The sequence below is a fragment of the Pomacea canaliculata genome, linkage group LG1, assembly GCF_003073045.1.
Source record: "Pomacea canaliculata isolate SZHN2017 linkage group LG1, ASM307304v1, whole genome shotgun sequence".
NCBI classification, from domain to species: domain Eukaryota; kingdom Metazoa; phylum Mollusca; class Gastropoda; order Architaenioglossa; family Ampullariidae; genus Pomacea; species Pomacea canaliculata.
Genome location: NC_037590.1, coordinates 20,628,061 through 20,641,039, shown reverse-complemented (window position 1 = coordinate 20,641,039; position 12,979 = coordinate 20,628,061). Strand labels below are relative to the sequence as shown.

General features: G+C 38.6%; 1 protein-coding gene across 3 annotated transcripts in view; it reads right to left on the bottom strand.

Annotated features, from left to right (window-relative positions):
- Window positions 1-12,979, bottom strand: part of LOC112565787 (cytohesin-1-like) — a 30,391-nt gene that overhangs the window by 16,991 nt on the left and 421 nt on the right. The window contains exons 2-4 of one of the 3 annotated variants that reach the window (XM_025241595.1): window positions 12,482-12,553; window positions 11,368-11,434; window positions 3,229-3,295 (exon numbers count right to left, since the gene is read on the bottom strand). In XM_025241595.1, coding sequence (XP_025097380.1) covers window positions 3,229-3,295; window positions 11,368-11,434; window positions 12,482-12,553 — 206 coding nt within the window. Of the gene's footprint in view, window positions 1-3,228; window positions 3,296-5,595; window positions 6,817-11,367; window positions 11,435-12,481; window positions 12,554-12,979 lie in introns of those variants that run through there. The other 2 variants (XM_025241678.1, XM_025241761.1) reach the window with 2 other exon arrangements.

Here is a 12,979-nt window from a genome sequence, read left to right as displayed (position 1 = left end):
TATTAACAGTAAGGCCACAAGAAATTAGTTTTTGACCTCCTGAAAATGGTTAAGTATCTTAGGACCAATTATTTCTTCACATGATGGGAGTCAGCATCCTATAGTCATAACCATTTGCGATTAATGAAACGTAGTTATTTAAAAAAAATAATTCCACATGGAAATGAATCTTTGAAAGAAGTTAACATTTTCTACATAGCCACAAATCAGTCCCATCAACAAGTCTTTTGTTTACATATCTGACCTCTTTTTCAAGTGATTTCATCATTCTAGTTGTTTCTATGATGACTGATACTGTTGCTACCATTCTTAATACAATGCCTCTTAAAACTGCTTATTCACTAGGGCAACTGTCAGGGGAAAAAGACAATAGATGGTGACATTCTGCTTGAAGTTGCTGACAGGTAACAATCAATGACCTACTTAATGAAGTACCTCTTTCACTCGATTGCTGTGACTTCAACACTTAGACTGACCACTTAGGCTGACAGGCTGCTCAACTTAAGTTGGGCCATACATCAAAACTAGGCTTAGGTGCTTGAACTATTTTATCAATATCTTCAGCCCATTTCACTGTTGCTGCTGCCTATGAACACTTGTAATACAAACATGCACTTTTTTAATAATACCTAACAAAGTGCTCCCCTGAGTCCTTTTATTCAATTGAGCATGCTTTCATGTGTACGCCTATGCTGCGAATGCATGTGGGAATGTCAGGGAGTTGGTCATTACAAGAAAGCTGCATTAGCTACAAAACACTCAGTCTGCAGGCAAATCAGAGAAGTGCAACTGCAAGCTGGTTAATCTGATCAAATATCCAAACTTCCATCATCCGACTTCTTACACGATAAATGAAGATTTTTCTAACTTCATGCATGGTGACACAAAATCTTATCTCAAGAAAAAAAATCAAACTAGTGGAAGGAGATTATTAATAATAGTAAATGCAAAATTATGTTGTTGAGGGGGCGGGGGAACACTGGAGAGACATGGCAGCTGACAGGGCCGCCACTCTTGCCTATTGTGGGCAATAGTCAGCAGGTCCTTCTACACAAATAATGGAAAGAAGACTATTATTATCCAAAACTTCCACATCCAAACCATTTCCCAAAAATAAGTAAATTTGTATAGCAAGCTTTAAGTCTACAAGGTCTAAACAAGCTATTTTTTTTCTTATTCTTTTCTGTTAATCCTTTTTTTTTTTTGATGAATTAAAAGCGTTCACTAATATGGTTATCAATCACTGCTTTCCATTCTTTTACTCTGTAACTCTAAATAAATGCAAGACAAAGTTCAACTTCCAGCTTTAAAGTTAATGATTACATTATGCTTCGTAACATTGTTATTTACAGCATAGATTATTTTGTCTTCTCCAGAGGTGTGTAGGAGGTGAGAAAGTATGCACAGAAGGATGCAAACATTCATTAATTGACTGATTAATAATTCAGGACTCTGTCCCATTTCCAGCGGAAATGACTCCCTCAAAGCAGTGAATCTTGTGTGGTTGCAGGAGGTCTTTAGAACACATTTAGAGGCTGGAAGAATACAACTACATCCTGAGAGTAGTTACCATAAAAAAGGAACAAAGATGTAACATTAACTGTGATGACACGAGGGTGGCGACCCGATAACTTTCTCTTGAACAAATTTTCTGATCTTCTACATTATCAAAAAATCCTCATCAAATGGTGATTTTATGAATCTCAAGAATATGATTTTATCTTAAGCTTTTAAGTTTGTTATGGTAACGCTCCATCTGCTGCATTTGAAGAAAGGGTGTTGTTGGAGCAGTGGCCTAAATCTGTCAAGTGCCATTTGATCTTGTTTTGCACAGCAATCATGTCAACTGATATTATTGAAGATAAATAATAAATAAAGGCATAAACATAACAAAGACAAATATTTAATGCGCACAAAGGCGCTATTGCGGTCTGATTTGCAACTACAAATGGACATGTCAGCGGAAACGAACTTTGAGACTAGTTACTAATATCTGACGATGAAGATGACTTCCACTAAAAAACAAGCACAAAACACCCCTGCCTAAAGAGAAAAACTTAAAGAAACCCTTAGTTTTACTTATACATAATTTCTGAGACTGAATGCAAGTGAACTGCTAAAAACATTACTGCTTAATCTCATCACTAAGTGTTCTCAAAACAGTTGAAAAGAAAATGGTTGAAAAAGGGGAAAAGAGACAACCACAAAAAATATAAGATGCACAGGAGCAACAGGGTCCTTAAACAGCTTTGGAGAACAATTTCAAGTCCTTGGAGCCTAATGGAAACTTGGGAATTGAGAATGCTTGCAGTCTCTTCATGGTAGCTTACTTCACAGCTTGTGCCTATCGACTGTATGTGTTTGCATGTCCTTTGAGCAGGACTACTTGGAACTATTTTTGAACACCATTTCACGTAGGCAAGTAATCAGACAAAATGTTTCACTATACAAATGCACAATGCTACTAAATATTTAAGGAAGCTTAAATGTTATAACAGAAGAAAGTTCAGTTTGGCATAAAGCCAGTGACCAAAAAAAGAAAGTTTAACAAGAGACCTGATTTTTTTTATGCTTTTTATATGCTCTCCACTGAGAAGTGATAATCCACGTTATATTTAGATAACAACTGTGCTAGATATTGTTGTGACAGGATCTCAAGAGATGTGTGCTCATGATGACCATAAAAAGTCAAAACAAAGGAAAAAAAAATCAAATTTTAATGATTAAGTATTAACTCTAAATGATCATCTAAATGATCATCTGCACTTCACTAGTCACCAAAAAACGTGCATCATCAGGTGAGCGAAAGAAATCATCACACTAAGTATGGCTCTTGCAAGACAATAACATCTTTGTCACATCAACCACACATGAAGCTGTTAGTGAAAGTGTGCCAAAACATATACATGTATAGGCCTTTTTTCGTTTCCCTGCCTACCAAACAGACTGAAGACACTTGCTGATAATGACACCAACAAGGACTGTAATCACACTATTTGAGGTAGCACTGAATTGCATGCTGTACATATAATGCATTATAAAAAAAAAAAAAAAAAAGAAATTACAAAACTTTTCTCCAAAATATGTTTTTCATGTAAATAGAAAGATTTAGAATAAAGACTATGATAATATTACAATGGTGATAACATTTACCAGAAATATATTTTAAAAAATAAGTAAATACTTAGTCTCACTCATTCTTTAAAAAAGCATTTGTCTAGAGCTTACCTTCTTTGGATCCATGTTGAATTTCTTTCTCCCAATGGAGATTTCCTTTGCTTTGGGATCTGGCTTGCTGCAAAAACAATTCAAAGTTTTTGGTCATTATAGAAACCACTACTGTCCAGCTAGCATGAAATAACAGTTGACATTCAATAAAAAGTTGCCCACTGCTTAGCATCGAAGGCAACATTTAAAAAGTAATATTTTAAAATGTAAAACATGAAGTCCATACCACTTACACACAATACCAATAAAAAAGACATGGTTATATGCTCGTAGCTATAACTATTTAGATCCGACACCAACAGTTCAGATTCTAAAGGAATGAAAGAATGCAGTGTTCCCAGCTATGGAAAAAATATTTTCCTTCCTGAAACACTAATCTTAATTCATTTAAAAGTGTCACTGCATTTTAACAACTGGTCAAAAAAAAAAAAGTCCACATAGCCTTCACATCGAGGAACTACTCGATTAATCAATTTTAATAACTTTTGATTCACCTCCTGTAATACCATCTATAATAGTCCCCATCTTAATGTACCAAATAAAACTATTATTTAACCTATTTCTATTCACTGTTGCTATAATTTACTGTAATTTTTCAAAGTTGATTAAACTATAGAGACTTTAAAATCCAACTCACTGCATGAATACAGCTTAAGATTTTCTGCAATTTGTTTATGTGGACATTCTCCCTTTCACTAAAAAATTAAAACAAAAATGAAAAGGAAAAAAAAAAAAAACATACTCCAGAGATAAGCAAGAAGCTATGAGTTGCCAGAAAATGACTGAAGCCATGGTGCAAACTGGGTCAAGAATGAAATGAAAGCAGCCTTGACAAACACAAACTGTAGAAACCGAAGTCACTTATTTGTTCAACATGTAGTAATCCTGCATTTAAATTAAACAGCAGTATATAATGTGATCCATATGTGGAATAGCTGGGAGGAAATATGTTAGAAAATGTTAACAAGCACTGTTCCTGTCTGCTATGTGCTGAAAATGGTTTCCCCCACCCTCCTTTCTGAGAGGAAACACCTGCAACTTATGCAGCACATTTTGGACAAATAGACCATTGTTGTCTGGTCCAAGATGTTTCCTCACTCTGCCTGCTCCAAAGAAAAAGACATTACAATGATCTTTTCTGGATCTCTAATATGAAGCTGTTTCTCTACTGCACTTTGACTCCAGCAGGGAACTCGGAACTGACTTGCTCAGTAGAAATGGCTAATGATAATGATAAACTTCAGAATACTACAGAGCATCAGTGAATCATCATGTTTTTTTTTAAATATATAATAAAAAATGTTCTCATGGCAACATCAATAACCTGTATAGGCAGAACTGGTCTGTTAAGCCAACACAAGTTTCTCTCTTTGAAATATTAAGGCCCCACCCTATTAACTGTTAGCAAACAGTTGAGATATGACAAATGGTTACATATCTATTTTGAACCCTATTTGTATACTTGCTTCTCTCTAGCTCTCTGCTCTGTCACCGTAGCATTACTCAGTTTAGCACAAGCACATAACCTTTAAAGACAAGTAACATTACGTGTCAGATCCCCAGCCCCCAGCACCAATCATATTTCTCAACATTTAGGGAAAATGGAAGGTAGAGGGGATGGTACACACCTTGCAACATGCAGGGTCACAGACATTTGTGACCAGAATAATAACAGGTTTTAATGCTACTTGTCTTGTTTATCTGCTCAGTCTCATATTATCTGAGTGCACATACATAAGTGTGCCTTCAGGGGCATGTGCATGCAATATACAACCAACAGTAACATGCAAAAACAAAATAAGACATTACTGAAGTCCATACCACCCTTTTAGCATACTTATTTATGATTCTAAATGAGACATAATCAAAATTTGCAACACTCTTTCAGAATAAGCATTTATGACTCTTGTTTATCAACACTAAGTAGAAGTATATTACCATTATATGCACATTATGGCCTAGTAAAACATTTTTAATAAGAACAATTAGGTCAAATATAAAAATGGAATCATAAACTTATGTTAATGTTTATCTCTGACCAAACTAAAACTTTAATGCCCTGTTTAAATCTCATGACTGAAAACCTGTTTGGGGTTTAAAGTTAAAAATAAGATGTTCTTAATTCATGGCCTATAGTGGAGTCAGAAATACAAAACATCTGAGCAAACATATAAAAACGTCTCCTGTAGTACCATTTCAAAATTCGCCTGAAAGGTGATGGTAAGAAAAGATGATCTCTTCTCGTAACTTTTGAAATCTCAGGTCTACTAAAAGTAAAATGACCAGTTCCACATACTGTGATGGCACACACTGAACAACTAATTATTTAATTACCAATTAGTGTACGATCATGGAATTATCCATTACCTCATCATCTATCATCATCTTCCGCTGACAGTTACAATTTAATTCCTGATCCTGGTACACCGTTTTGCCATTGGAAAATGATTTTTATGCTGATGCTTAACACAAACGGCGTTCGTTTCAGTCTCTGCTCATCACCATCAGAATGCTACCACGGAAGAGCACCACCAGGCATAATCATTTTCATCAGGTATTTGCAGTAACCTCTGCTGCTGAAGATATGCTGCTGGGTGTCATTCAAAGAAACTCACTAGATAAAATAAGCGGTCCAAATTAAGGAAAATAAAACACACACTGATGCACAAAATTGTTGCATTAACGCACCAATCTCCGGTATCTTCTCAGTAAACAACTAGGAGAAAGAAGTTGCTCTCTGTGAAAGCTCAAGAGTAATGCACGCTTCAGGTTGGAGAAAGCTCTAAAGAAAACAGGATTAAAGGCAAAGAGGCTGCTGCTGGTGACACCGCCGGCTACGACACAGATTACTGGGTGTCACACTGGCCCAGTGGGTCAGCTGGCGGCCACACACACTCTCTCTTCTATTTCCAACTGGAAGTGATGAAAGCGAATATCGAGCATGTGTTCGATGACGCGTGCACACAATCAATGGCCAAGACCACATAGAAATCCGTGCTCCGTCTTCAACACTCTTTTCTTCCTTTTTTAAAATGTTGTATTCCTAGATTTCTTCCCTTTTTTAAATTAAATTGCAAATACGGGAAGAGTTGAAAAACCACCTGTTAGAATACATTTATCGTGTCTAGATCCACATTATCACTCTTGCTTGCTGTTAGTACACTTTCGGTTCAGCAAAGATTGCATCGCGACAAGGATGTCGAGACAACCTCAGCCTCCGGCCGTAAGCTGAGTGACTACTTTGTACAAGAAAGGGGTCTTGCGGCGTGATTTGGCGTTTGACACGCGGAAGCGAAAACTGTTGCGATAAACCACCGACCATCCACTTCAGTCAGCCTGCATCTAACGTCAACGACGCTTTCCGCTGCTGGGAGGAGGACAAAGCAGCACCGGAAACGGACAGACACATCCTGGGTTCACAACTACCGTCATCATCATCATCATCAACGCAGAGGGTGGAGGGGGTTATCCTACCCCTCCAATAAAAAAAAAACTTTTTCAACGACAGTAACCGCTTGAAGGTTGGCGGATGTTACATGGGTATTGTCATTCGCTTCCCGCCTGCTACTTCGACGGGCTTGGGCAGCAGCTGTTGTTTTGTTGGATGGAGGAGGAGGCAGCGCCAGCCTGAACGATGCCATCAATGCTGGCTCGCACAGCCAGCAGACCTGAACCTGCGCGCAGCCTGCATGCTAAGGGAAAAGCGATGAGACTCGGTACTCGCTTTTTCTATGTACGTGTGCGCGTGTGCATGCCTGTTTGCGTACAGTTGAACCCTTTCCTTTTTCCAGACACCATGATTTATTCTAGTCCCTTGAGACCATTACTGTCTTTGCTATGGCTCTAGATACTAAAATCACTAGTGTTAAAACTATCAAGGGCAAGGAGTTTCACGTCAACTGCAACTAAAACGGTCTGGTACTCAAAGATGTCTGTTTTTCGTGTGCTTATATCCACAGTTATGCATGACGAGAAGTACAGTCATTGAGAGGGGATAGTGGGTGGGAAATCGAACACAGATCTTCAGTATTACAAACAACTCGAAAACGTCGCGACTGCCGCCAGGGTCAAGTGCTTGGCGCATGGAACAAAGGTTTAGCTTTACTCTGCTGTCTCGCAAGTACATATGTTGGCGAGATGAAAGATCACCATGCCCGTACTTGAGTGACAGGAACGGGGAATCGGACATCCTTCGACAACTAAATGTCAGCGGTATACGTTACATGACTAACACAAAGCGCGAAGTTAAACTACGGGTACGGATGAAAATAGTATCAATGACACACATACACACACGAGTGGCAGAACCAAGCATTTAACAAGTGCACGATCAACTTAAAAATAAGCAACCACGCACACCGAAGCGTGCACATTTGGGTGTAAAGTTGATCGTACGCAAACAACAACAACAGCGCCCCAAGCCAGCATCGACATCCTGTTCGCCTCCAACCAGCAGCAGGTCTGGCAGAGCGAGGCACATCACTTGCCTGCCTGCGAATGACTTAGCAGATTACAGCAGCATAGCGAAACGGTTGGACAACGATGACTAACGTGTTTACACGAATGCACTTGTCAGAGAGATCCAGAGTGGAGTGGAGTAGATGCAATCTTCCCACACTGCGTATCCAGTGCTGAAGACCAAAGATTTAGCTGAACCAGCTACCACGCACGATACTTTTTTCCAAACCCTCCCCACCCCTATCCCTGCTCCCACCAGAGATGATGTACGATGAGCAGCGGGTCAAACCGTAATTCTCTGCAGGTGCAGGTGGTTTGTTTTTTTGTAGTTGTTTTTTGCGGTCACCCCCCCCCCTCTCTACATCGTGTTGCCACGGAAGCTGGGACTAAAGACGCCTGGGGAGAAGACATTAAAAACATCCGGTGTTGCAGCGCTGTTTCGCATTAGGTTGCGTCTAGAGTTCACGTCGAGTCTGTAAGTCACAGGTCGGCCAAACCGTTAACTCGAATCTCGTAACGCGTGCGCCGTATATGCACGCGGCGGACTACACGGGCTACTTGCTACTATGATCTTTGGCGAGCACACCTTGTGGAACGCTGAAAACAGATTATGGGTTGGATAAGACTGTTGGTGACCTGCTCGACGTGAAATCCAATCATCCAGACAATGACACCCGTGTGGCTCCTGGCCAAGTCTTCTCATTCTCGAACAATTCTTCGACAACTGCTAGGCGTCATCCGAGAAATGGAGGTTTATCCTTATTATTACCTATCTAGGTACCTCGACTTCCCCTGGTTGATTTCTGTCGAGTACCTTTCCAGCAGTGATTTTATTATAAACTTGTAGTCTACGGCTTCAAGCTTATTATGCTCGGCGTCAGTATGACAGTGAAACACTTGTGCTCTTAAGGTCCACTTCCTCGTGTTCAGCAACGGGAGCACGCTTCGACTCGACACGCGACTCCCTCGCTCTTCCTCCACTCCTCTATCTAAATGAACATTTTCCATGAACATAGTACACCGAAGTTAATAAAAAATGGAAATTTATAAAGAGCAATATTTCAGCCAAAGGCGGACTCGCTGCGCTGAACAAGATCACAAAATAGTAACAAAAATGTAGAGCAAAATCCCAGAATACAACAAAGATGTAGAAGGAAGAACAATGCGAGGACTCGCTGTCTTCCAGCAGTAAAGGGTGATGACCGAGTTACTTTTGCCCCACAGTTTGTGCAGATGTGTAAACAGTTATTTTTACGATGCACAACTGAACGACGGAGGTCTCTCTTCCCCATAATTTTTAAAAAGCTATTTATTAGGGAAATTGTGAAATAGGCACCCAGTAGGAAACTACTTCCATGTGGGATGGCAGTTGCTCTAAAGGTTACACCAGGGGCTGTTTCCTGCTTACATCACGTGCCTGAACGTCTGAACAACAGCCGACAGACAAATTGTCGTCAGCCCTTTACTGAGGCATACTGAGACCTGGGAACACGACACTTTAAAAGAAATAACTTCCCTGGATTTGCAGAATACAGAAAAACACAAACAATTGATACGGGTAAAAAAGCAACATTTTACCAAAAAAGCAAAAGCAGTTTTGACGATATGATCAAACTCTGAAACCAACCTAAAGTGAGTGTATTGTCATGTCTTCTCAATATTTTTTTCCAGGTGGGTGGCTAACGGAAATAATGCCCATATATTGACCATCTGGACCTAAACGTGTTTGTGTAAGTGTGTGCGCACGCGCGCTCGCATGAATGCAGGTAAAATGCAGCCACAGAAATGCGATTGTTCTTCGAGTGGTGACATCTGCAAGGGTCCACAGACATACGACATGGAAGGAGCGCCACCTTCGGGCAGCATTTACAAGCTCACGCAAAACTTCACCATCGGAACCATTCGCTCTTCACATGATATAGTTTTCCGCAAGCCACAGAGCTAAAATCTTGGTTGCTTCGCTTAAAAGAACGCACACGCACACACGGGGAGAGGCGGAGATCTGAATTACTGCACGATTTACAGCCTTTGTAAGACAGCCATATTGGAAAACTACGACAGCAATGCATGGAACTTTCCCCTATTGACTTGAAATCACGTCCATCTTTCTGGTAAAGGCCGACACTGTCGGGCAAAATGTTGCAACGAATGACGCGCATGTCTACACTCTTCCTGCACGCACCATCAAGAAGCAGCTCTTTTTTTCTCCCCCTCCTCCAGAGTGTCCACTTTCAGAACACTTGACATCCCGAAGGTGAAATTCTAGTTGTAGATTCTACTGCTTTTTCGCCATTTGTCAATCTGCTGTTCTTCTAACCTACAGGTCTTTGCTCTTTCAGTGCCTTGATGCTGAAGCATATTTAATCTAAATATACACCAGTGACATAAGCACTAAAATCAGCCTAGATTGCCTGTGAATGCTGCAAGCCCTGTAGGGGGTTGGGACACCAAACTTGCACTAAACTGATAGTTGTGCAAGTATTAAGGATAAAGAAGGTGCATGACATTCATTTTCTGACAGCTATTACAATCAACTCCTCCCATTTTTTACACAAGGATACAATTAAAATGACTTGGGTACTGGTAACTACAGCAAAACAGTAAAGGGTTTGTTGGGTGAAGTAGTTTTGTTTCCTTTCGATCTACTACAGGTCTCGTGAAACTACTAACCCCCACCCCCATCTCTCTCTCTCTCAGTTTGGAACAACAAACATGGCCATTGTATCAGAAGGTGCAGCTCAAACACCATGGAAACCTTTGTCCAAAGGATCAAACTTTCAAAAATTTTCCACTATAATCACGGCGCTGGTGACACAAGTATTCAACATAAACACTCCTTACTTCCTTTCTGTTAAGCATTTGAAACATGAAAGGAAAAATAAGTTAGGGATTTGGGGGAGGAAACAAAAGCAGTACACAAGTGGAGCTTCTTCAGAAATCTAGATTTTCAGTAGCAAATTAAATTTAAAAATCATCATTATTGCTTTATAAAAAAGCTGAAAACAGGACCTCCTCCCCCCCCCCCCAAAAAAAAATTTGAATGGATAATAAGCAGAAGATACTCAGCAAAATATTTTTATAATTTCTTTTTCTGATTTAAACTGAATAGACTTTAAAGCCTTCTTCTGAGACTATAAGTAGTCTACACCATAAAACTCAAAGATTCTGATAAATACAATAAATGCATGATCCAAATCATTTCTACTTGGTCCTGAGTCTGCTTTTTTAAAACCTTCACAGTGGATAATAGAATATTTGACATGAATGTTCAAAGTACATTTAGTGACCCAGGGATGCTCCTTAGTTCAGTGGTTATGACTGACCCGAGTAGAGGGTCACCCACCTGGTCTTATGACCAGAAAACTCCTCACTGTTCTGCCCACTCAGAAGTAATGGATACATGTGTACCTGATTTATCAGAGGTGGAAGTCAGTAAAGTCAAAGTTTTATGATTCACCCTTTTCCTACCACATGCAAGGCAAGGTGAACCACTTTCATTGGAGTTCACTATACATACACCCATTATGGTATTGTGCCTAACATGCTATTTTTAACTTTCGCCCAACGTTTTAAAAAGTACTATATAATCAAAAACTGTTATTGTGTTTGGAAAACCCCTATGTCTTTTTCTTATGCTTTCACTTAAAATACACACAAGTTAGTAAATGTTTATTCACTGACCTGTCATCACCAAAATCCATGCCTTCGAGTTCATTTGTAACTTCTTCAATTTCCTGTTTCAGCGCCTAGAAAGAACAAATGCTCTTAGAAACTAAAGAAACATTGAAAAAGTAGTAACATGAAATTTCAAAAAAAAAAAACAAAAAAAAAAAAAATCAGAGCATTCTGCACATATTTAGAAGTGTTTATTAAACATATCTAACTACTTTTCTTAAGTATTAACAAGGTATGTGAAACAAAAAGCACAGATAATCTTTAACAAAAACTGAATGATGCAGAAATGCAAAGCATTTTCTCTAATTATGTGCACTGCAATGTCTACCCTGTTTTTTTAGTTATTGTGCAACAAAACAATGGAACCTACCCACCATTAAATCCTTTAAATGTGCACTGAAAACGCACCTCTTCCATAAACATTACTCCTAACAACCTTTCCCATAAAGCTAGTCCTTTTTCACACGCTTTCTTTTGCAATATCATGATAATTCAGCTCTTGTTCTTTGGTTTCTCTTTGTGTTTTCTGTATTTAATTTTATTTTTCGTTTAGCGCGGTTGTTGATTCTTTTATAGTTCACATGCTATTTGTTTTCCTGTCCCTCGTATGCTGTCCATATTTGGTTCTTGCTCTTAAATGCTAAGAACATACTCCTTAGGAGTGTAAGTATGCACTTTACAAATTTTGCATTTATTATTATTACTACTACTGGAATACAGGGTGTTATTTTTGCATGTGTAAGTCAGAAATTTGAAATAAAATCTTTATTAGAAATTCCACATGAATAACCACTGAATCTGACGACAACTGCATTCTCTCCAGGTGGATCCACTCTCTTGACCTATCTCCGCGTGCCAGTTAGATTTCTTTATTCAGTACATAAATGAAGGAGTTTACCAACAGATCCTACAAGATTTCAGCAATAAGAGAAAAAACTTTGAAGTCTAAGACTATTAATGGCAAGCTTGTGTCTTGTGGTGATGTCAACCTATTAGAAGGTTCATATCCTAATCATACAATTTTGCATAGTAAGAAAACAAAGGACATCTTTTCACAATCTTTAGTTTTAGAAGCTGATTATATAATGTCATAAAAATAGTCTAGAAGTTAAATGCTTACTTATTTCACGAAGAAGTTGTGCTTTTTTTTCTCGTATGTTTTGGAGAAGCTGTTGCTCCTCTGGTGTCAGATCTGAAAAACATTTCTAAAACATTACTGTTAAAAAAATTATTAGTGCTATGACCAAAACTAACTTATTTTGAATTACCCCTGGGGATCAATAAAGTTGTATTGTATTATGTATATGTGTGTGTTTATTTTTTGGTAAAGCATTTTAAGCTTGCCTATGATAGTGGAGTAAAACATTTGAATGTAAGATCATGGACGTATATCGGTTCGTGGTAACATTACATGCAGTTCTTTGAAAGTCTACGAAGAACAGTGTAGATGATTACTTCGAAAAGGTTGTGAATAGTTATAGTTTATGTTATATATGCATCAAAAAGAGTGTTATCTATAACAAAATATAAAAAATGGAGATTTCTGCTAGTTTCTCTAGAACACTGTTATGTGTAAAATATGAAGAAAAAAGATTTGCTTTGTTTTGCACGTTTTACC